This window comes from Bombus flavifrons, chromosome 3 (assembly GCF_040668555.2).
Source record: "Bombus flavifrons isolate JBK064 chromosome 3, iyBomFlav1_principal, whole genome shotgun sequence".
Taxonomy (NCBI): Eukaryota; Metazoa; Arthropoda; class Insecta; order Hymenoptera; family Apidae; genus Bombus; species Bombus flavifrons.
Genome location: NC_138444.1, coordinates 17,118,792 through 17,143,755, shown reverse-complemented (window position 1 = coordinate 17,143,755; position 24,964 = coordinate 17,118,792). Strand labels below are relative to the sequence as shown.

General features: G+C 51.7%; 2 protein-coding genes across 7 annotated transcripts; both read left to right on the top strand.

The window, feature by feature from the left end:
* The first annotated feature begins 6 nt into the window (after positions 1-6).
* LOC138177860 (protein PTHB1) lies at positions 7-8,289 on the top strand. The gene is made up of 12 exons (XM_069109101.1): positions 7-684; positions 757-845; positions 1,181-1,445; positions 1,599-1,897; positions 1,993-2,123; positions 2,245-2,422; positions 2,481-2,717; positions 2,781-3,020; positions 3,214-3,500; positions 3,583-3,753; positions 7,828-7,965; positions 8,050-8,289. Exons 1-12 carry the CDS (start codon positions 410-412, stop codon positions 8,287-8,289), a joined length of 2,550 nt encoding a protein of 849 aa, XP_068965202.1. The 5' UTR covers positions 7-409.
* A 4,034-nt stretch (positions 8,290-12,323) lies between these two features.
* On the top strand, positions 12,324-22,545 carry cv-2 (crosveinless 2-secreting protein). 6 transcript variants are annotated; one of them, XM_069109105.1, is made up of 12 exons: positions 14,220-14,360; positions 17,084-17,261; positions 18,562-18,732; positions 19,060-19,145; positions 19,736-19,835; positions 20,336-20,512; positions 20,586-20,771; positions 20,851-21,110; positions 21,231-21,390; positions 21,470-21,657; positions 21,741-22,138; positions 22,243-22,545. In XM_069109105.1, exons 3-12 carry the CDS (start codon positions 18,687-18,689, stop codon positions 22,499-22,501), a joined length of 1,860 nt encoding a protein of 619 aa, XP_068965206.1. In that variant the 5' UTR covers positions 14,220-14,360; positions 17,084-17,261; positions 18,562-18,686; the 3' UTR covers positions 22,502-22,545. The 6 variants fall into 6 exon arrangements, with proteins under 6 accessions (XP_068965204.1, XP_068965206.1, XP_068965203.1 ...); XM_069109103.1 differs by lacking the exons at positions 14,220-14,360; positions 18,562-18,732 and adding an exon at positions 12,324-12,475; XM_069109102.1 differs by lacking the exon at positions 18,562-18,732.
* The last annotated feature ends 2,419 nt before the right edge of the window (positions 22,546-24,964 follow it).

Sequence of the window (24,964 nt, the reverse complement as noted above, 5' to 3'; positions counted from 1 at the left end):
CCGGTAAGTCTCGCTATCTAGCGGCGTCGCGGATAACTAACGAACCCGCGGCGCCAAATTCGATTCGGTCGTCGAGCGAGATCCATACGAACGATCGAGTCAGCGAACTGAAAAAAGAAAAAAGAATACAGAGAAGAAACCTAAGGATCCAAACGTTTGATCCTTCTCGCGGAAAAGTTATCGAAACGGTCGGTCGATTGATCGTCGGGCGATAGCGTCGAACGGGCTAGCGACGCACGCGAGTGCGGCGATCGAACCACGTCGGTCGACTTAAGTTACGTAACAAAGTCCGCTCGAACGCTGTGTTTTGAAGCAGCGGCTCCATAGTAACGCCGATAGAGGGTAGAAAAGAGAAACGCGAGGCAAGATAGTAAACCATTTTCGTTGGTCCTCGAGCGTTTAGACAGCCATGTCGTTGTTCAAGACGAAAGAGTGGTGGCGAACGAGGTGCGGTGCGAACGAGACATTCGATAAGCACAGCCTGTTGGCAGCGCCGTTGTTCGGAAAGGAGAGACAAGATATCCTCGTGGTGGGAAGTCACGACGGTTACCTGAGGATGTACAGTCCGTCGTCGCGATGGGTGGACGAAACGAAATCACCGACCAACTACAAGTCCACGGATTTGATGATCGAGACTCGATTGGACGATTGCATCGTGGATATGAAGGCGGGAAAGTTCGTCTCGTGAGTATCGGACGTCGAAAGTCGACGAAGCGTTGCGAATTACGAGAGGTTCACGACGATCGTTGGTTGCAGAGGATCGCAAGATTTACGTTTGGCGGTATTGACGCCATCAAAGTTGACTGTTTACAACGTGGCTCTGGTCGACCAATCCACCGAATACGGTTTGTCCGCCGATTGTACAAACTCTCCTCTGGTCCTCTCCTACGTTGTTTCTCGCGCGCGTTTCGCAATCGCCTCGAAAGCGACGACGGCGAAACGCGTTGGAAAAGATCGCGACGATCGCGCACGTTCTTCGTTCTCGGCGAGACGAGAGCGGGGAACAGCTTTCACGAGAGACGCGACACGGCGAAAGAACATGCCTCCGGGCGTAAAGTCGTAGACGTCGAATATTCGGCGGTCGGATGGTATCGGGTAGTCGCGCGATCCTTTCTCCGTCTCTGCGAGAGCCGAGTGGCCTGTTTCGTATCAAGTTTAAACGGTGGCGTTTGGTCGACAGGAGATCGGTGCGAACTGAAGATCGCTTACGAGCATCCGCTGCCGAGATTTCCGGCATCGTTGACGGTAGGACCGTTCGGCGGCGTTCGCGGCAGAGACTTTCTCTGCGTTCAATGCCTGGACGGGACGCTTCTGTTCTACGAGCAGGAGATGTTCGCGTTCAGCCAGGTGACGCGGAATCGGTTGTTGGCCGAGCCGATCATTTACGTTCCGCGCTACGATCTGTTCGTGGCCGCCAGCTCCTCCTGGTATCTCGAGTGTCACAGGCACGTGCTTGCTCGATGCGTTGTCGCGTCGTCCGCTCGACCACGGCCGCTAATAAAACTCGCTGTCGCGGTGGCGACTCGAGCGTAACGCGTAATTAAATAAGTAAGTAAGTAAGTAAGATATATGGCGTGGGTTGCGTTGCCATTGCGTAGGTACCAAAGTATGGCGGAGTGGTCGAGAAGCACGGAACGAGTCTCCGGGAGCGCGAACGGCGCGGAGGAGCGCGACGAGCCGCATCGGCGCGCCAATGCCACGAGCCTCGAGCCAGATTGGACGTACAACATCGGCGAAGCGGTTCTCGGCATCGAGGCTGTCACTTTGAGCAGCTTCGAGGTTGGCATAGTGGTTCTCGGCGAGAAACATCTGTACTGTCTAAAGGACAATTGTACGTCGGTCAAGTACGCCAAGAGGCTGGAATACAAGCCGCTCTGCTTTCGAGCTTACGTTATCGGTAATTAGCTGGATGGTTGAGGTCGGTTCGTGCGTTATCGGTTCAATGGAAAACACAGACGCACTGATCCAGCTCTATGACGACGATGCTTTCAGAACCGGACGGGAAGTTGATGGTGCTCGTAATCGCCGACACAAGCACTCTCATGATTTACGAGGGTAGCACGTTGAAATGGTCGGCCCAACTGCCTTTCGCGCCGGTTGCCGTTGCCAGAGTTCAATTAGAGGTGAGTCCGAGTTGCGCCGAGTCGAGCCGAGACGAGTTTGGCTTATCGCGAAACAGGGCTGCGCTTTTTGCATGTCACGGTTACGTTTGGGGACAACTGTCGTGGCTCGCGATGTTTACAGCACCTGCAGGGCGTGATCGTAGTTCTGTCAGCCGATGGTCGACTGGAAGCCTGCTACTTAGGTTCGGAGCCGAGTTTATTCGTCGCACCGCCGCTTCATCCACGGGGTTACGATTACACCGCGGCGGAACAGGAGTTGGCGGAACTGCGAGCTCTCTCGAGGAAGAGCAAGGATTCCGGTGAGACCATACGCGCGTATACGACACTACTATACATTGAACAACGATCGTTCGACAGAGGATCGCACCAGCGCCGCGGGAATGGACGCGGAGCTCATAGTATCGATAAACGTGTCGCTGGATTCGAATTCGTCGGGTCATCGTTCAGACAGCGAGGTGGAGACGCAGCTACAACCGATCTGCAACGTCACCATAGAGTTGTCCTCGTACGCGGTCCTCAGCGACGTCCAGGTCTGCGTCGACGTATTCAAACCTCTGGTCGTCGCTGACGATTTCTACGCTCTTCCGAATCTCTGTAAGCGAACTCGAAGACACTCGTGTCTGGACGTTTTACGTCAGTCGAATTCTCAACTTCCAGATGAGCGACACGTGACGAAGACCCGGGTGTACGTGGACGGGGATTTGCCGGCGATCTCTTCGGAAATTAGAGCGACCGTGACTTACCGAACGGACGCAGGTGCCTTAAGATCGGTGCGAAGGACTAGCCAATTGCCCCTGAAGACGATGTTGAGAAGCTGCCCGCCTGAAAGCTCGGCCTCCTTCGTCACCGTGATCAAGAGCGGCGCTCCTTTGCTCACCTTCACCCAGCTGTTCCCCGGTAAACGCGTCTTAAATTCTGTTCCATCTCTTCGTCTCCCCTTTACGCCGTGGCTTTCTTTTTATCGCTTCCTCCTCTTCCTCGGCTCGTGCGAAAATCGAAAACGGCCAATATATCGTTCATCATTCTCCAAAATTTTTGCACGTTAACGCTATGGATCCGTGGCTCAGGAACGCGAACGTTGTCTGTTCAGAATTCAGCGCGGATCAGTCACAAAGACAAGGGTGGAACGCTCTGGGTTTGCGCCACCTGAATTCTGGCCAAACGGTCACCGTCGTTTCCGGCAATGCCGGAAATCGATATCGGATACAGTCCAACGACGGGTTATCGTCGACCTTGGTCGTTTCTCGACTGATCGACAGATCGAGGAGCAAAAAGGAGGAAAGTGTCGGGACGACCATAGGACAAAATCATATTCGGTTGGTGCACCAACGGATAGACGATCATTTCGCCGCACGACAAAAGATTAACAGAATAACGGTAAGTACGGAGGCAACCGATCAACGTCGTCTTCCATCGAATCGTCGAAACTATGCGGTGTTGTATTCATTGTCGAGCATAGAACGAGATAGGTCTGCTGACGAGTCAACTGAGAAACGTGGAAAGAAAAATGCTGCGAGCCGTGAGAGAAAGAAACGAGCGATCTCTGCCCGATACCGGATTGCCGTTCCTCTTCGATTCCACTTGTGACTCGATCTTCGCGCTTCTCGAGCAACTCGCGCAAGCGCGAGCGGTAAGTTTATTCATTTTTTGCTTATTTCATTCAACGAGCGTGCGTCGGTTGGTACCGGATACTCCAAGTTGGAGTTAATTTAAAGAAGAACGAGCACTGAATATAAGCAGCGACTTTTGCAATTTCGTCTAAGATACTGTGGATGCCTTATCCCTTAACCTACAACTACGGGCATAGCCCGTAGTACGATGACCGGGCCAAACGTAAATATTTCGGGCATGGCCCGTAGTACGATGATGGGACTAAACGTAAATATTGCGGGCATGGCCCGTAGTACGATGATGGGACTAAACGTAAATATTGCGGGCATTGCCCATAGTACGATTATTGGACCAAACGTAAATATGTTGGACATGGCCCGTGGTAGATGATCGGATCAAACGTAAATATTGCAGGCATAGCTCATAGTAGATGATCTGACCAAACGTAAATATTAAGAGCATGGCCCGTAGTATGATGATGGGACCAAACGTAAATGTTACGGGCATGGCCCGTAGTACGATGATCGGACCAAACGTAAATATTGCGGGCATTGCCCATAGTACAATGATCGGGCCAAACGTAAATGTTACGGGCATAGCCATAGTAGATGATCGGGCCACACGTAAATATTGCGGACATAGCTCGTAGCAGATGATCGAACCAAACGTAACTATTACGAGCATGGCCCATAGTAGATGATCGGGCCAAACCTAAATATTACGGGCATGGCCCGTGGTAGATGATTGGACCAAACGTAAATATTTTGGACATGGCCCGTGGTAGATGATCGGATCAAACGTAAATATTGCGAGCATAGCTCATAGTAGATGATCTGACCAAACGTAAATATTACGGGCATGGCCCGTGGTAAATGATCGGACCAAACGTAAATATTGCGGGCATAGCTCATAGTAGATGATCTGACCAAACGTAAATATTACGGGCATGGCCCGTGGTAAATGATCGGACCAAACGTAAATATTGCGGGCATAGCTCATAGTAGATGATCTGACCAAACGTAAATATTACGGGCATGGCCCGTGGTAGATGATCGGGCCAAACGTAAATATTGCGGGCATAGTCCGTAATAGATGATCGGACTAAACGTAAATTCGTAAATCGTAGGTTAAGGGGTTAAAGGAATTTACGGATTTGAGGATGAAAAAAGTCAGCGAGCAAAATCTATCGATACAGCCGAAGTTCTTTCAACGATGACCTCAGGATCATATAATTTTCAAAAGTACGAGAATTTCCGGATGGTAAACGAATTGGTTGAGGATTTCTAAAACTAAAGTCAGATCCTGTATGGTGGCACGTTGATCGAGCGTGAGCATGTTCAAAGCGATAAGAATATTTTCATAGTTATGACAAGTTTTTGCTTATACTAGAAATTTATGTTGCATACTTTCGAGCAATTTCACGCGATTCGACCGTGCTGGATTCCATATTTGAGACGCGTATTCGAAGTATGGTATAACTAGAGACGGGTAAAGTATTTTAATCCCTTAACAGTTTATCCTGGGTATGACTCGAGCAGAGCGTCAAGTACCGTACAGTTTATCCCGAGTGCGATGTCGGCACTGCGTGCGTCAGAACTGTTTAGCCCTTCGGTCTATTAAAATTAGAAGCTCCGGTCCAGAAAATCTACATATTTTGTATATTTTAGAATACTTCCGTTCGCGATAAAAAGCATGAAAAAATGTGTTTTGTATTAATAGCAAACTTTCGTTTACAGAGAGATTTTGTTCCGGTGTAATCGTCGACGCGAACGCAGAATTCGAACACGGGTCAAATTTTGTACATTTTCAAATTTGCATGATTTTTTTCGTATTTCGAAATGAATACAGCTTCCTGGTAATCGAAGATAAGAAAAAAAGACAAGATACCGTTCGGACTAGGACGTATTATCGTGTATTTTGTATTTCAAAATTTATTACGCGCGACGCAATTATCAAAAAGCAAATTACTTGCAAAAAGCATTTTTCTAAATTTTTTACTAGCCATGAAATTATTTTTGAACGTGAAAAAATTATGCAATTTTTTAATTAGAGAAGTTAAGGGTGAAAGGTTTTTTGAAATTCGCGTCGTGCTCTGTAACGGCACTCGATGACTTTAAGGCGTTGTTTTTCTTACATGGTTAATTAATACGGTCAGCAAAAGATAACGAGAAGGAAAAAGTAACGTCTAAAGCGGTTGTAGTTCCTTGTTTGTCCACTGCTGCGTCATTTATAGAGTAGGCGAAATCAAGTAGTGTTTTCTTCCGCGTGAAACGCATAACGCGATATCTCGAGATATTAAACGGTAGCATGTTTTTAACGTTTCATTCATAAAGTACGAAGAAATCGTTTCGAATGTCCCAGGCATCGATTAAGAATTCCACGCTGCTCGTATACGCATCGCAGCAGCTGTTAGCCAACGATTTACAAAAGCAAAGCGAAGTAATCGTTGTACGAGACTTCCCGTTTCTGTGCACGGTGTGCGTCGCTTAAAGTCATTACTTTTACTAGTACTTTTCGCTCAGGTACTATTGCTATTAAAGCTAAGTTCGATCAGCTGTTGACACTAGAACTACCGACATTTGAGACGTGGCTATCTCTACCAAAGCCAGTCGAAACGACTGGTCTTTAAAAAATATGTAACAGTAGAATATCTTTATATTTATTGATCTGTTATTATTTTACAAAAGAAACTCCATGCTTTGAGATCATAAAAAATATACAATAACAACTTTAATAATAACAACAAGTACAATAACGAAGAATATTCAGTACCAAAATTTTTGGTAACAAGAATATTAAAATAAATTTCCATTGGAAAATATAAGAAGTATAATATAATAATACAGGGTGTATAATATAATAATACAAGTATAATATAATAATATAAATTAAAAAAATTTCTTTTTAAATTTTTTTTTTTAAAGTTTTCCATCGAGAAAACGATCTACAGTGAGATCCGTTATAACGAGAGGCGATAAAGTGCAGGCGTACCGAGCGAAAATTCAAAGTCGATTTTCTCGAAAACAAAGCTTCGAACGAAAAATTTTTATTCTATATTTTCGACTTCTTTTTTCGCGTAGAATCACCCCCCTTCCGCTTCTACCACCAGTTACCAACCATCCTGTATAATAATAAGCGCAATAAGCGCGATAGAATAAATAAAATACAAATACAACTTAAATTATTCTTCCTTCCGCGTGCATTTTCCGCATACATATCTTTTACAAAGATTGCAAATGATGATGATCTTATTATTATTACAGTACCCTATCTGACACCGTCAGCTGTTGATGTTGTAACTTGGTTTTACGTTATCCTAAAGGTTCTGTCGCTTGTGAACACTTTGACTGCCACGCGAAAATCACACGTTTCGCTGAGGACGCCACGGGAGTATTTTTATTATTCGAAGCGTATAATGGCAAAATAATAATAAATTGACGATGTAAGACAACGTTCTTCCCCAATGGACCGTTTATCTCATCGGTGGTCACGGGTGACCACCGTGGCGCCTTGGTAACAATTGATAGCGACATATTATAACAAGTCTTCGTTTATTTCAACAAACCATTCGCATTTGTTATTTCGTCGTGAGCAAAACGTGCAGAATATATCGTTGAAACGTGTAGAAGATATTAGTAAACGGTATTTGCTCGTTCTATATATAACAGTAAGGTATGTGCACACTTCTAACTTCAATTATACGATTATAAAGCGGCATTTACGATTATTTTCTAAGCTGTATTTGGAATAATATTCGTAGATTACCCCTCAAACATATGGATGCAAACACAGTGCATCGTTCTCATTTTTTTTTTATCGATGTTCTAATAAAAATGTTTAATCGTTCGATGGGGCACTTCTTCTTTCGAAGTATCTTCCATTTGTCGGTTATATTCGAGATACCCTAACTGTCAATTTTCGTAGAATTTTTAAGAAGTTGTAACAGAAGTCGAAGAAGTAGAGGAAGTTTCGTACAATTGTAAGAAGTTGAAGCGCTCCGGTCATCGATGACCACCGTGGCCGATTGTATATGACCAACGTGGCAGTCGAAGTATTAAATCGATAAGTAAATTAAACAAACGAATTGTCTTAGGAACGAGAACGGGCCGGCCACGAGCTTCGATGCAGCGTCGAGTTGTTATTGTTGCTGGTACGATCGAACGCGACCAACGATAAATACGAAGCGCTGCGGGCAGCGATCGGGTTCGAACCACGTCCGTCCGATCGTTTCGTAAGTAACGTCATACGCAACGTCGATAACGTCGAGCTTCGCACGGTTCATTCAGACATAACGAAGCTTCGCGTGTGCAAACAGGACTGGGAAGAAATCGCCGACGCGGCTCTGGCCACTCTGCTGAAGTCGGTTTTGAAAAAGTCTGGAACGTCGGAGACGCGATCGTCGTCGACGTGGAGCGCGCTCACCCCCATCGCGTCCAACAAGGAGGTGAACAAGTTGAAGACGCGGCTGGTCCACGCGATTCGACGACTCGAAGGCTCCAGGGAATCCGACATCGCGGAGATCGAGCTGAACGACGGCAACGTCGAGTCTGCTTAGTAGCTCTCCTCCTGCTTATTTTCGTTCGTCCTCCTGCGATACTTCTCCGTCGAATTCGCCTGAAAAATGCGTTTTGGCAAGCTGGTTGTTGGATTAATCGGAACAGGTGATGGAGGCGGTGGCGTGGAAACTTTTTACTCGATCGATCGCTCCTATTACGAGTTCGCTCGCGCGGTTTCATGGCCAACGAGCCGCGATTCGCGATCCAAGCCACGCTATCCTCGAGAAGTGGATAAAACTCGATGAAACGCGTTGCTTGAATCGCCAAGCCACGCCACGATGATTCATTCTGGCGCCGTGATTCTGCTTTCCCGACTCGTTAGTTAACGAAGGAATCGCGCGAGTCGAAAGATTCGTCATTTCGTCTCGGAATTCGATGACAATGCGCGTTTTGTTCCATGATTTTCCGATAGTTACACGCACCGGCGCATCCGCGATAAAACGCGATCGGACCTCGCGTGCACCACATTCCGCGATAAATCTTTTGCACGGTCGATGAACGTTCGTTTCGAAGGAGTTTGATCGTCGAACGGTTCGCAGCAACGACGACGGTGATACGTTCGTTTCGTATGCGACGACAACGCGGACGCGTTTTATCGCGATAACCGAGCTTTTGTTCGAGGCCGTTTCGAGGAACGAACGTTCGCGGTCGGAAGCGACGCGTTAGAGGAAAGACCGCATCCTCGATGAGACATCGAGCGACAAATAGATTCGCCAACCTTTCCGCTTCGCCTTCTCCCTGTCGCGTAGTCGCGTCGCGTCGCATCGCGTCGTTCGGTTCGTACCGGTAGTCACGGACAGTCGAGAATCATCGCAATTCTGTTATTTCACCGTTGCTCGTTTTCATCGCGCCAGTCGTTGCGTCGTCTTTCGTTTCTTAGCTGCCGATGGTGTTCGCCGAGAACGGACGAAGAACGGTAATACGTGCGCGGTGTCTCTGTTCTCAGTGCGCCGTGGGGATTACGCGGAAACTCGTCCGGGAGTTGGCAATCGACGACCTTCTCGGAAGAAAGAACGATCCGACGCGAGATGCGATTACGACCGCGATTTCTTTCTTACGCGGTAATTCACGATTACGACATCTTATTCGACGATCGACATCGATCGACCGCTTATTTCGGTCGGCTTAAAAAGAAAAAAAGAAAAAACACACTTTTCTATACGCAAACGCTACGGCGATACGGAAAATTCGGCGAGCACGTTGGTTCTCGACCGATGCAGGACGGACAACTCGTTACCGCCTCCGGAAGCGATTGATTGCGAACGCCGCTAATTAGCTTACCATATACCGATAAAACCTGCCTCTTTGCCTCTTTGCCTCTTCGCCAGGACGACCGAGAACGGTCGGTCGGCTCGAGTTCCTCCGACTTCCCCTCTGCCTAGGCATCCCGCGCGCTCGCGTGCCTTGCACACCCGTCCTCTTGCCGCTTCGCGATCCTCCTTCTCCTCCATCTCCTCCTCCTACTTCTGCTCTCTCTCTCCGCCTTCTGCTCGGCCAGGCTAAAGCAGGATACGGTCGTTTCCGGAAACGCGATCAAGATTACGCGCGAATCGTACGCCGCAACCTTCTTCCTTTTTCACGCTCGAGATTGCGTCGCGAGCGTGGCGACCTCGAAAACCTGCTTCGGAAAGAACGTTGCCCGCTTTGAATTTCGCGCCACGCCGTGCCATGGTTATCGGGGTCGAGCGACGTTTCGCCGTAGAGCGAAAGAGACGACAGAGAGAAAGACTCGTCGGCACGGCGCATGATTTAAAAGCGGACCACCTCGCTAAATTCTCGAACCCCCCTGGGACCACCAATGGAGTTCTTTCGAGGAGGATCGGAATCTCCGTGAGAGCGGTAATCAGGGATAACGAGGCGGTCGAACCGACTAAACGGCGGCAAGGGGAGCGCGCGGTTAGAATTCTCTCACAGGGCTCTTCTTCCGACCAATTACCTCGGTTCTCGACTCCTACCCTAAATACCTATTGCCTCTCTTTCGGTGGTCGATATCCCCGAGCGGGCCAGCCGTGTGGGCCGTCCATCGTCCTGTTCCAACGTTCTCCACTTAACTCCAACCTGACCAGCCGAGGATGCGTTTGCGTCTTCTTCTTCGTCCACGGTCTACCCGACGATGTTACAACGCGTATCTCACCTTGCAATTTCTTTGTACGTTGGTCGCGTGTTACAAAATTTCACGCGGCCCGAGAAGGTCGTCCGGCGGCCTGGGTCGAGAGAAAGCAACGTTTCGCTCGATGGACTCGTAAATCATCCTAATGGAAGGTTTCAAAGATTCCACGAAAATCGTCCCGATCGAGCCGAAAGATAGGGATGAGCCGAAAGATAATGACGAGCCGAAGGATAGGAAAGCGGCGCGGTAACGACAGGGTCCCTCGACTTCCGCAAATTTATCGTCCGTTTTTCTGATCCTCGGAAAACTCGAGCTTCCGGTCGAGTCGTAGGCTTGCAACTCTGGCAGAGTCGAACGTACTCCGACGTTATACTCTTGCTATCTGTTGGAAAGGAAAAGCGTGGCGAAGACGAGCGCGCGGCTTTGTTTTTCGAGTAACGCTCGGCGAACATCGCGCGGTAGTTACGCGCGCGAAGGCTGCGTACGCTTGATTCGCCGAAAATAGCCGCTAGTGTAACGCGCGCGCGTATCGGCCAACGTCGTCGCGTCGTAGAATCGCAAGAGAAAATAAATTTCGTGACTGGAATCTGTTCGAGGAATCGTTTCTTTTCGTTGATCCCGCGAATCGGAATGTTACGATGGAAGAAAGATGAGTCGCGTGGTTCGCGTTTCGCGGTTCGCGCGTGGTCGCGTAACCAAGCGGACCGCGACGCTGCCAACGATATTTCGAAAACGGCGCTTCCCACGCGAACGTCTGTTCAGCGTTTGCCGCTCGTTTATTTTGCTAATTCAAACAAATGCTCTCGATCGATCGTTTATGGCGCGCGGCTGGCACGTCTTTTCGCGGCGTGGTTTCTTTCTCGCGATAAGCTTTAGAGGAAGATGGGAGGAAGGGCCACTCGGCGAGATGAGAAAATCGGCCGAAGTCGGCCGAACGTTAAGCAACGGTCGACCGGTGAATCGAAAGCGAACTCGTTGGCCGAGGTTTGCCTTTTCAGGTCGCGAAAGATGTTTGGCTCGCGTGCGAGCGATATCCCTAAACGACCTTGCCGCGAGCATGTCCCACGTTACGTACACCGAATGTGCAATACGTACACGTATGTGCTCGCACGAGTTAATCCGAGTTCGACTCGATCCGATCCGATCCCCTGTCACACCTTACGATATTATACGATACGATGCGATACGATACGAAACGACACGACACGATACGAAACGATACGATACGCGTTATTATTGTCGAGCGGATCACGGCGCAGCTCGAGCGAAGCGTTGCGCCTACCGGATACGAGTCGTGGCGATCGACACGCGCGCGGCTACCGACAACGCGTCAACAACGACAACACCAATATCGTGTAACGAACCCGACGCTCGGTCGAAAGAGATTCGAACGCTGTCCGTTACGTGGAGAAAAATGAACGCAAGGTCCGAGTGGAAGAGGAGATATCGCGGAGCAACGGTACTCTTCGGCTTCGTGCTCGTCCCCTCGCGTTGCAACGAGCAGCGAGCGGTCCTCGCGTCATCGGAGGAGCCCCGCGTCCTACGTAGTAGGCGAAATTTCTCCGTAACGGTCGTGAGGCGATACTCGGTCGGAGGACTGTGCCAAGCGAGGTTTCCGCACGACCTTGCACTCGTTACGCGAAAGAAAGCAAAAGCGAATGACGCGGTTGCAGTTTGACGTTCCGCTCGTTACAAACAGGACCGTTTCTCACTCGTCTCTCCCTCGTAAATTTCCCTCCGCTGTCCGTCCAATCTGCTTTCCTCTATTTTTCGTTCTTCGATTCTTCCTTCGTCTTGCTGGCGCGTGCGTCAATGATCGCAGATAGCGCGATCGAGTATTAATTCCGCGTTTTTTTTTTCGAAAGACACGCGCGAAAACCGATTCGCGCGTTCGACCGCGATGTGGCGAGGTAACGAAACGAGCAGCAACGCGAATATTCAACGCGAACGTTGTTTACACGTTCGGCGATGGCCGAGTGGAATTTAATAACGAGTGACGTGCGACGAAGCTTCTAGTCTAGCTTTCTTACAGTGGCTCGTTGCAAGGGCGCGCTTCCACGAACAAAGCTAACAAGGTAGGTAGTACTTCTCGTTACGAAGATCCGCTCGCGGAATACTCCACATCGTCGAGACGCGACGGAGAAGAGAGCAAAGATGGAAAGAGAGGGAGGCGATGAGAGGATCGGAGCCGCTCGTCGTGCTCGCTAAGCTGCTGCGGAACAAGAAAGGAAGAGGTGCATACCTAGCGCGTCGTTTCTTTCGCATCGGATCGAATCGATCGTAAACTCGTTAATGGTATCGAGGTTAATGCTCGCGGATCGATCGGGTCGGCGAGCAGACTGTTTGTGCGAAATGCTCGATATTCCGCTGCCGGATATCTCGTAAAAACGCCGTATTATTGAATGCGCGCGGCCGATACGATTATCGAATTGGAACACCGTCGATAGAATGGCCGGATTTCGAAGACGTTGCCGTTGACGAACGCGACGGCACCGATCGAAAAGAATACGTGGCCGGCCAAGAACCGGGAACGGAGGTCCAGCGAGTCAGCGGAGTCGCTGGTCGTTCGAAGTTCGGGGTCGGACGAGTCGTCTCGAGTCGTCGTACGCCGCGCCGAGGAATCGGCATTTTCCAGCATTCCGATCGAATAGGGACGCGCGTGATAGCCTCTCTTCTCTTCTTCTCTCCTCTCTTCTCGCCACCGGCCCCTAAGATAAAACGTACGTTTCGTTGCCGGTGTGTAGCTACTCGTTCGTGCTGCGCGACGCGACCAAACTTTTTCTCCTCCGTCTTTCTTCCTTCTCTCGCCTCGTCTCGCGGATCGGTCTTCCTTCTACCTTTCTCAGCACCGATTCGCGCAATCCGGTCGACCGCTGCCGTCGTCTATCTTATCGCTGGTGTATGACCAGTCGCGGACGCGACCACGATCGAACGAGTTGCCGCCGTGTGCTACGTCGGAGAATGCTTCTCGAGATCGGTAGTCGTCGTACGAGACGCTCGCTCCGAATCGATAGAAATCGGACGGGTATCGCGTTTTGTCGCGTACAAAAATTGTCAAACTACCGGGTAATCGAATCGCCGATGTCCTAACTCCTAACCCATGCTTCCAAGAGAGAGAGAGAGAGAGAGAGAGAGAGAGAGGAGAGGAGAGAGAGGCCGAGTTCGAACGTTCTCCCCCTCTTTGTCGAAACCTCGCTCGCAGTTTCTCCTCCGCTGTTCTCTTCACCGGTTCTTCGAGCGAACCCACTCTCTATCGGAGGCAACTGCCTCCTCCTCTTCCTCCTTCTCCTCCTTCTTCTCCTCCTTCTCCCGATTCCCAAGCTCTTGTTCCTCCAGCTTCCCGCGCTGCTACTCTGCCGCCACCTCCTCCACCACCGCCACCACCGCCACCACCGCCACCGCCACCACACCGTCACCTCCGCCGCTGGCCCGACGACCATCTCCGACGTAGCCACCACTCTCGGCCATTTCCAGTCGCCTTTCCCCGCTGTACCTCCGCTCTGGCTAGTCCAACACGCAGCTACGGAGCCTCGTTAGTCGTTACACGCTCGAACGATCCACGGTGGTGGAAGTCGCAACGGAACTTTAGTGCAGCTGCGGCGAGCAGCTGACGCGGAATCGTCGGTAGTTGGTAGTCGAGGTTGCCCCGCGAACGCAGTAGCGCGGTTCGATTCTTCGAACGGTGGTTTTCGTTTGCGACGCACCGCGCGCGCGCGCGCTCTTTTACGCGGACAAACGCGAAAGTTAGTCGAAACAGTGTTGCTGCAAGGATTCCACAGAGAGAAAGAGAGAAAGAGAGAGAGAGAGCGTCGTTTCGAACACGTCTCGGGCTTTCCCGCTCGTCAAATGTACCAAGTCTCGATTTATCGCGGCCAACGGACAGTAGCCTCGTCGACGCGTCGGCGCCGAGTGTCACGGGTGCGTGGCGATACTTCGACCGAGTCGACGTCGACGGTTCCGGTAAGTCGATTCGTTTCGATTCCACCGAATTTTTCGTGCTTCGTATTCTGAAACGCGTGGAACGCGGTTTGCAGAACGATACGTTCGCGCGTGCCGGTTTCGCGATCCTGCGAATGCGACGCGAAGAACGAAACGTCGATGCGATGAAACGACAAACACCTGTGACGATGTAACGCGGTCGACGTCGAGGATGTAGCCGCGACGTTCGCGCGGAATCGAACGATCGATCGGTGCAGCTCGCGAACGATTATTCGAAATCGAACGAGTGGTGGCGCGTGGAATTTGCGCTCGATCCAGCAGGGTTAAAGAGAAGAGGAGGAAGAGAACGGTCGCGCACGATACAGGATCGAAGGCGGCGCGTAGCCGTCTGACAGCCCAGAACACGGTGCTAGATGTCGCCAGTGACGCGATCCGCTTTGTCCCGCTGATCGTGATCGTCCAAGACTCGCCGGCTCGTTCCCCTTCTCCCGTTCGTCTTTTCTTTTCTTCTCTTTTCTTTCCATCTCCTCTGGTTTTCGCTGTTCCCGCCGTTTCCATTTCCTTCTTTCTTCCGATTTCCCTGTTTCGCCCTCGCGGTTACCTTCGACCGGCACCGACGCGTAAAACAACGAGCAACAAGGTAGAGAGGCAAGCCAGCTCGCGCGTTCAAGGTGCTCGCATACCGACGCACGCGCGGCCGGATCGCGCGCTAGCCCTTCTCGTTCCACGCACCTGTTCCGTTGTTGTCGTTCCGCCACGGCGTGCTTGCACGCGACAGCTCGTGCCACTTACCTCCAGTTACTCGTCGAGAGCCGGCCTCTTCGCCGATCGTGTAAGAACACCGCATCGTGGATCGCGCGCGCGTTCGTCCTCCACCTTCGGAGACGGTGTTTCGTCTCTTCGCTTTCGTACGGATTGCCCCTGGTGGACGTCGTCGCGATCGAGTGGCCGCTCGTTCCGCGAACGATTCGCTCATCCGCGTTTTGCCTGCAACGCCGTCGTCGTTGTTTTGTCGTACGCCGCGCGTAACGCGATCGTCCGACCGAGCGATCCGGCCAACGATCTCGCGCGTTTTTCTAGAACGAAGCTCCGATGCAAAGTCGACCTCCTCTTCTCTTTTCCTTTCTCCCTCTTCCTCTTTACCTTCCTTTCGTCCTCTCCTACGCGGTTGTCCGACCGTACTCGGTGATCGACGATCGTACGTTATTTGCAAAAGGACGAACGCGCGTTTCAATTTTCGAGCCAAGCGGGTACCGTTCGCACGGTCGCGTCTCGCGAAGCACGGCGAACATCCGAATGAAAAAACGAGGTAGAACGGCGCGCAACGTACCGGCACGTTGCACGATAACGCGCTTCTTTCGGACAACCTCCGGCGAGACCGAGTCTCGCGAATGACGATTTTTCGCGTGAAAACGTTCGCCTCGAGGAAACAGCCGTTTACGTAACGCGACCCTAGGCAATCGAAATAAGTTTTCGCGCAGTTCGACGACGCGTACACCGGCCGCGTGCGCTTCTCCTTGACGTTGGAACGTCGGTTCTCGATCGGGCAAGAAGATCCAGTCTCGAGGATCGCGTTCGAAAAGGAACGTTTGGTCCGAGGGACGCGACAACCCGACCAAATACCTGCTGCCGGCTCGTTTATCCTTAGCGGTTTATCCTCGTCGGCCTATCTCCGTGAACGCGACTGAACCAGGTCCGGACCAGGTGTTATCCTCTGCTTCTAAATCGGAGATAAAGGAAACTCGTCTCGTCCATTAGGATGCGAAGGAACGCGGGACGCGGGGACGAGAGAAACGGCGCAGCGAGTAAGAATTCGGGGGAAAAGCGAAAACAAAGAGACGGGCGTGCGTTTGATGGAAATCGCGTTGCAAGCGATCGCGAGTGTCACCGAGGACGGATAAATTTCGCTCGACTTTCTAAGCTTCGAAGGCAACGGCATGGCGCGCGGCGATCGATCGTAGGTTTGGCCGCATTTTTCCCAGTCGTAGGAGAAGGCGTCGCGAGATTCTATGCAAATCTCGGTCGGCGACGTTCGCCCCCGGACGACCAGCGAGGACGACATGCGACGCGAACGAGGCGCGCGTACGGCACCGCGTCGCATGGTGCGCGACCCCCGTGAATCAGGCGGCCGATCATCCAGCGGCCGCGTGGTGGCCGCGAGTAGATGGGCGATCGTTTCGCGAGAATCGGCGCGCTCGCACGGAGGAGGACGCGAGTCGGTCGGCCGTAACTACGCGTTTCTCGGAACCACTACGAACCGGCTGTTATGGATTTCCGAAGAAAGATTCCGTAGGTTGTGCGTGCGACTCGTGAAAATATACGAAGATCTAGCGCAAATATACCGACGGCAGGAAGGTTACGACAACAATCGTTGGATAGACGGTGGCGAGCGCGTTTCTCTCTACCATCGTGCGACTCGTTCTCAACGAGCGCTCTCGATCGATCGTTCCTTTCTTTTCTTTCCGTTTGTTCGCGAGACGCGGCGAGGGGAGAGGAGGCGATGCGAAGCGAGGCGAAGCGACGCGTTCCGGGGGTTACTCGACACGGCGGGGCGCGCCGCTATCCACAGCCTTGATCCGAATTCGCGCGCCAGTCCGGCGCGCTTTTTCCCGTAAATTCATTCGTCGAGTCCGTTTCTCCGATTTCGATCGTCGTTGCTGGCGAGATGCGAGGAAATCGTGGAACGTCGCCCTGCGCAGAAACGCGACAATCACTGACGGAAGCTTTTGCTTTCTCTTTTCTAGTAAATCGTCGTGATCGGCGGCGAAGGGGAAGACCGAAGCGAAGGCGACGCGCACAGCGGTACGATATCGATGTCGAGGATGAGGACGAGACGATCGCTGTCGAAACCGTTGATCCTAGTTCTGGCCCTGGCTTTCGTTTCGCCGATCGGTCGGTGCGGCGCTTCGGAAAGCATAATAGGTGAGTTCGCTGTGACAAAGGACGCGGCGGTGTCGCTCGATTCGCGGATTCGCGGTAACCGATCCGACCGCGATCGCGATCGCGATCGAAAGTCGGTGTAACGAACGCGAACGCGAGGCGGGTCACGCTCTATTAACGGGTTTTAAAGGCTCTATTCTTAGTCCGTCTCCATTATCTACCGGTCTATTTGCACCGCAAGTGGTCGGGTCGAATCACGACTCGCGGCAAAACAGGTCTCCGAACGTTTGACAATGACGGCACAGCCGTTCGTGTTACTCCACGGTAGACGAGAAATTCCACCGATTGCCCGAGACGAGTCGAGTTGCGTAATCGCGCAGGAACGAACGCCCGCGCGTTTGCCTTGACTTTCGATCGAATCCATCGAAACAGCCTTCTCGTCCGTTCGTCCGTTTCCATCTTCGTTTCGTAGCTGGGTCAAATCGAATCTCTCTCCTTTTCCTCCTTTTTCTTTCCTCTTCTCTCCACCGTTCCCCGTTCTTTCTCCCACTTTCCATTTCCAACCGCGTCTCGTCCCACGATGCTTCTCGAAACGCCCGAAAACAGAATATCCGAAAGAGACGAAGACCGAAGAAAATTCCGATCGCCGTTGATTTTTCACCGATACGCGTTCGCCCGTCGAACGTCTCTCGCGTTTTCTCGTTTCGTCGTCGCGTTCGCGGCTTTCTCGCGAAACGGAACTAGACGCGCGCGCGGCTCAGAACAAGAGAAACGACCGGCGAAAGGAAAAACAAGAGAGAGAAGGAGAGAGAGAGAGAGAGAGAGAGAGGAGAGGCCGCGGGGAGGACACTGCCAGTCGGGGGTGGGGGAGGGGAAGGAGAAAGAGAATGCGAAGGAAACGGACGGCGCGAACGCCAACGCCGCCGCGTTCTTTCTCGCACGCATTCCTGCGCACTTGAGAAAAAACAAAAAGAAAACAACCGAAAAGGGAAGAAGAAACGCGTGATTTACCAGCAGGACGGAACGGATTTCTCTGCTTTTTTTTTCCACTTTCCACGGAGTGGAAATTCGAACGGAAGCGCGATGGGGAGCCGCGCGACTAGCAATAGAGCGCGATGTCGAATTATCGCGCCTCGAAATTGGAACGAAATGGAACGGAGACGCGCGGAGACGGAAGGCCGGTGCAAGTGTGAAAAGAGCGTAAGAAACAGCGTCGGGAGTCGTGTTCGCGTTGGAAAAGCGCTGTGGAGAACGCGATGCGCGATCATCGCTCGCGAATAGATGGCCGTGCGAATCGCGAACAGGTTAGGGGCGCACGATGTTAAAGGAAGGTTGTTTAAAGTGTGCAGGAATATGTGCGCGAGGAAACCGAGAGGGACGTTGCGACGATGGCTTCGCTGACCTAACACAACGCGGCTGGGGAAAGGCCGGCCGAACCGTCGACCTCCCATAGATATTTGACCTTCGATGCGCGCACGATCGATCCCACTGGATATCGATAGCTGTGTATCACGTAAGTAAGAAAGAACGACGGAGAATCGAGATTCCGATCGACCGCCACGACGCGACGCCGAGCGCCGCTCAACGACCGCGATCAGCGAGCGCGTCGCTCTGGTACTCGCTTGGTACGCAGGCGACGCGAGCGACGAGGAAGCGTGGAACAACGGCGAAGGTCGATTCTCGAAACGAGCGTCGTTCGATCGCGGTACGATGTGGCGCAGCGCAGCGATCAGACGTCGGATTTATCGGCACTCGTAATCGATATCGGGCGACCGCGACGCGTACCGATCGCGTCGCACCGTTCGCATTGTTATTCGCCGTTCACGGCCTTTGCTTACAGGAAGCCGAGAAACATGCGACATCGAAGGAGAAGATTTCACCGTGGACAAGATCCCGAATACCAGATGTTTCAACTGTTTGTGCAAGGTAAACGAGGACGACAGGGCTCCGCGAGGACGGCGTTCAACTACGCGCGTTACGAGAATCCTTAACGCGATGCCACGCCACGTTCGCAATTGGTTCGCGTTTATCCGAACCTATCGGACGCAGAAATTCTTCAGAATAAGTGGCGATCGTTGGCGCGAACGCGATGTTAGCGAGACGGCCGGCGAAACGACGACGTCGACGACGACTATCTCGGTACGTTCGGTTCGTACTCGATCCGAATGGGCCGATAGATGGATCGATCGATCGAGTCTTGGATTCGCCGTCGAGAACGTTACTCTCGTCCGATGCTTTCATCGCCGATAATCTCTATTATTTTCGAGAGTCTCGACCTTCTCGCTACGAGACCATCCGTGACCCGCGCGTTAAATAGCTTTACGTAATCCAACCGGCAGATAAACCACAAAGCTTTAATTATAGGCCGCGCGATAAGAGGCGCGAGAAATAATTACGCCGGAGTTGGACGATAGTCGCGCGGCTGGAGGCGAGATCTCGGACCTTGGGCATCGAATCGAATCGCCGTGCGATTTTCATCTACCGCTAAACGATCCACTGTTTCTTCTGTTTCGCAGAACGGTTTCGTCGAGTGTAGGAAACAGCAGTGCCCTAGCATCGAGGGTTGCTACACGTTGCTGGAACCACGCGAGGAAGAGTGCTGTCACAGGTGTAAAGGTAAGCGGAAATGGACGTTCGAATCGGTCTAATTTCGTTGCACGGGTCGACGTGGCTTGTTCGAATAGCTGCATCGTGCGCAGCTCTCGGAGAAACGGATTCGTACGGAGTAAAAGAGAGAAAGAGCGAGAGAGCGTGTGAGTTTCGACGCGAGTGGAATGTCCGGGGCGGAGCATTGTTCCTAGGGCACAAAGGCGCTTCTGTTCGTCGATACGTCGCGTTGATACGCCGATAAACCCGAGCAACTTGGGCATCGCGATCGGCTGTTTACACCGGCAACCGTCGCGTTGCGTTGCTCCACGGACCGACTCTTTGCTCGATCGAGGCCAGAGGATTTCTTATCGTCCGTTTCCTCTTCTTCTTCTTCCTCTCATGCTCTTCTCTCGTCTCTGTTAAACGCGCTCGGCACGAGCCCTGATTTTCCCCACTGCGAAATTAATCCGAGCGTTCTTCGTGGCTTCTTCGCCTTTCGAAAGTTTAATCGGTTCGATCGGCCCAAGGTTGTATGCGGAATGGAGTCCATCACGAATCCGAGACGGAGTGGACCGAGGAGAACGATCCCTGTAGAATCTTCACTTGCAAGGCCGGAGTGATCACGGAGTCTCGACTGCACTGCTATACGCCTTGCGCGAACCCTATTCCGGCCGCAGCCGGCCAATGCTGCCCGGTGTGCGCAGGTGAGTACGTCAACAAGCTGGATCGGTGACTGTTCCATGTGTCGGACTACACGCAAGATCGATTCTTTCGTAGGGTGCAACGTAAACGGACAGCTAGTGACGGCAGACAGATCGGTGACCACCACCGAAGATCCCTGCGTTACTTGCAGATGCAACGCTGCCGGTCGATTAACGTGCGCGAAACAGGCCTGCCCGGTGCTACATTGTCCCGGCTCGAAGATCGTTCACGATTCCGGAGAATGTTGTCCACGTTGCAAAGGTAGGCGAAATTTGTTAGAAGGAGCGATACGCGCGGTTCTCTGGTCGATGTTGCCTCGCACGCGCGTCATTGTCAACAGGCAGTCGAAGATACTTGTCACCGCCGAAAGGCGCGTGCATGCTGGGAACGGGTATCTACAATTCCGGCAATCAATTCTACCTGGATCAGTGTACGCGGTGCAGCTGCTCCAATTCCACCGTCTCCTGCGTTCGAGAAACCTGTCCGGTACACGACTGTCTGGCCGAACATCAGATCGCTGTTCCCGGTCGTTGCTGTCCCCAGTGTTCCGAGGTCGAGGAGGTCCGACGATCTTGCACCTACGCCGGCAAAACCTACGGGGCGAGTATTTATTCCGATCGAGAAGTACAGCCATGGTCGTTCGATCGATCCGCTGCTCGTCGTTCATCCAACGCGACCTCGTTCAAAGATTTATTAAAGGTTCTGTTTTGTCCTAGGCAGGATGGCGAAAGTTGGAAGCTTGACTCGTGCAAGGCATGCGCCTGCATGCAAGGTAAAGTACGCTGCGCGATGCCGATGTGCCCACCGTTGAATTTGCCCTGTCCTCCAAACTCCAGATTGGAACATCCGGAGGGCCAATGCTGCCCTCGTTGCGTGGAAAGTAAGCGCACCGCCACCACCGCCAAGCGTCGAAACGTGGTCGCGATCCTTCACGTCTTTCGCACGTTCGTTGTTCGCAGGTGACGGAGTGTGCACCGTTTTCGGGGATCCGCACTATCGTACGTTCGATGGCAAGTTTTATAGCTTCAAGGGACCTTGCAAGTACCAGCTAGCCAGCGATTGCTCGGGACACACGTTTAGCGTTCGAGTGACGAACGACGCCAGATCGACCAGATTCTCCGCATGGACGAAAACGATCGCGATCAAGGTGAGCGACGGAGATGTGCGCGCCGATCGATCGATCGAGCTCACCCTCGTCTCGACTCTCTCTATCCGCGGTGATGGTCGTAGGTAGGCGACTTGAAGGTGAATCTCGGGCAGAAGATGCGAGTGAAGGTAAACGGGAAGAAGGTGGAGATACCGTATCGCATGGCGAACCGGCTGGACGTGAATCGCACGACGGACAGCATAATCGTGAGCACGCAGATCGGAATCAAGGTTCTGTGGGATGGGATCAGTTTCCTCGAAGTATCGGCGCCGACTTCGTACAGGGGACGGCTCTGCGGTCTCTGCGGCAACTTCAATTCCCTACCAAAGGACGACTTTACCAATCGAAGGGGCAAACTGTTGCAAGATCCTCAACCGTTCGGTCAATCTTGGCTAGTGGGGGCCAAAAAGAGCTGCGTCAGGCCAAAGCCGAGCGTGAGCCCGGATCGGGCCAAACGTTGCAGAGGACGAAAAGATCACAGGTACGGTGACATTCGATCTATCTGTCGTACTCTCTTTGGCTATTTGAATTGTGCGCGTTCGACGGTAGCCAGCAAATGTAACAACATGGACGTGTGTCGCGCAGGTTATGCAACAGGCTGAGGTCGCAGATCTTTGACGCTTGTCACAAGAAGGTGAACCCGACCATGTACTACAAGGCTTGTCTACAGGACATGTGCGAATGCCCGACCGAGAATTGCTACTGCGAATCGTTCACCGCATACGCGCACGAGTGCAAAAGGCTGGGCATTCAATTGCCGCACTGGCGAAAATCGACCAGATGTCGAACCGGTTGGGACCAGTTCTCGGGATCTGGCCCATCTCTCGGTCCACGTTTTCCTTGATCCATGCGTACGTCCCCTCCTTGTCCTTTCTCTCGAGCGTCGAGCTTCGAGTCTCGAGAAAAAGAGAGAGAGAGAGAGAGAGAGAAAGAGAGAGAAAGGTGTCCAAGGCGATCGACGTCCCGACCGCGAGGAAACGATCGTTCGCGCCTCTTCTCCTCTCGGTCTCTGTCCGCGTTTGCCGGATTCGCGAGCGATCGCTCCGCGAAATTCTCAGCTAGTCACCGCGTTTGTTAGCCGCGACGAACCGATCGATTCGCACCGCAGACGAGCAAACGCATCGCGCACCATCGTACAACTACTGTACACCCGCGTCCCGTCGACGATCGCCCTCCTTCGTCCTCGCGAGTACACGACGTCTTCCTTCCCTCTCCTCATCCGATCGCGAATCCTATCGAGCTCGGACGATTCCGAAGCACCGTGCAGTATTTCGGCCGATGAGCAGGCTCGCGGCATATCGTCTACGTCCCGGCATTCGTTAAATCCTCGATATTCGTAGATTTAAGCCGACATCGCGTAAAACCGCGATACCACTCCTACTTTCCATCCTTTCTTTCACGCTACTCCGCCTACCCTTCTCCTCCTCGTCGTCGTCGTCGTCGTTTCTCTCTTTTCTTCGTATGTATATAAACGTGCACGTTTTTACGATTAGATGTTCGATCTCGACGAGACGTCGTCGACTGTACATAAATACACCGGACCAGGCTCGCGAAACAGCGAGTCGATTCTTCGCGGGACGTGTTCCCACCGCGATTTCTATACCTTTCTTCAGTTGTCTCGCGTCTTTATTACCTCCTCTACATTTTGTTATTACTTTTCTCTCGCATCCTACTCCTACTGCTATTTCTCCTATTCGTTTACGTTACGCGTCCAAATTGTACATAGTTCGAGTATAGACACGTGCGTACGCATACGCGCAGCGACACGTATATGCGTCTACAAGTTCAACTATATCGGCACGACCGTCAACGTCTCGCGAAAGAGTCGCAAATATACCGGAGATAGTCCAAAGCCTTAGCCAATTTGTATCGACTATAGCATAGAGATGTTCTGGCACGCATCGAGTACGAACGAAATAAATGAGTTATATTCGTAAACTTGACAACGTTTTCATTGCATACTGTGACAGAAATGGAAGAAAAACGAGCTCACTTACCACGATTCAGGTTCGTATCTTGAGTTCGAGACGCAGTCGAATGTTCGAGGTGAAAATAACGCATAATCGGTAAACATAACCATGTTCACCAACTGGTCGTCCCCTTCGGAGTTGCCGCGCTGCGCGATCCTTTCGTTCAGCAGCTGGCAGCAATGGCGCGCGCGCAGATTCACGTCTTTCGAGGGCCATATCACCGTATTTTAAACGAAAACCGATTTCGCGTAAGACAGAGGAAACCACACACGACGAACAAATATCGCGCGTGTTTAATCCGTGGCTGAGTCCGCGATGGGAACGTGCGAACGATTTACATCGCTGAAACTCTCGTTAGCCGGGAAAACGATTTAGAAAGCAAAGATCGACGTGCTGCGCGAGACACGATGGTCGAGGACGCGAAACACAGCGAGGAAATCGTACACCGGTACATCGCGACGCCGAATACGACCCGAGGTGCGTATCATCGTACGAAACATCAACGACGATCAGGTCGACGATGAACACGATCTCGTAATCTTCTGGTAATTTCGACGAGCGAATCGTTTACCGCGTTTCGAACGGTTCAACTTTCGTCGACGCTTGTAGCGAGACAAGTGGCGTCTTCTCGCGGACGGCAACGTCGACCGAAAGAGTGCGCTGCCATTGCCAGTGCGTGTGTTTCGATTGGAGCAACAGATACGCGGTAAGTTCAAACGAGATTCTTCGTATGCGCGCAGTGGTTTTCATTGTCAGTGTACGTACGAGTAATTTTTCTCATGACACGATTCGAAACTTTTATTACGACATTATAAATGCAGAAAACATTTTAAAAATATGTGTGTACGAGCGAACGTGTGTATAGTGTTATACGACGTGTAATCGAGATAAAAGAACAGAATTACAACTTCGAGAGTGACCGGAACTACGCGGATTACATTCGCTACATTTCGAATATCCCCGTCCTCTTCTTTTCTCCTTATTAACGTCAATTTTTCCCTATTCGAACAAACAAATTCGTAAACCTTTTCGATTTAACCACTCTGTTTCGCTACTTGCGCAAAGATTTCTGCAGCGCGGTCGAATCTTAAGCTTCAAAGATTCGAGCGTCGTTAGTTTCAATTTCAATGTCAATTTCAAAAAGACACGTAGCGGCGATCCTCGCGTTAAAATCGAGGTACGCGAATGTGTTTGTTCGTCGCACTGAAAACTGCACAAACGGTACCGTTCTCTATCCCTTAGTTTTAAAATGTAAGTTTATTGAGAACAGCGAACGGAGTGCGAAGGATAAAAGGGGTATAGAAAAGGAGGTCAGAAGCAGAATCGGAGAGGAAACA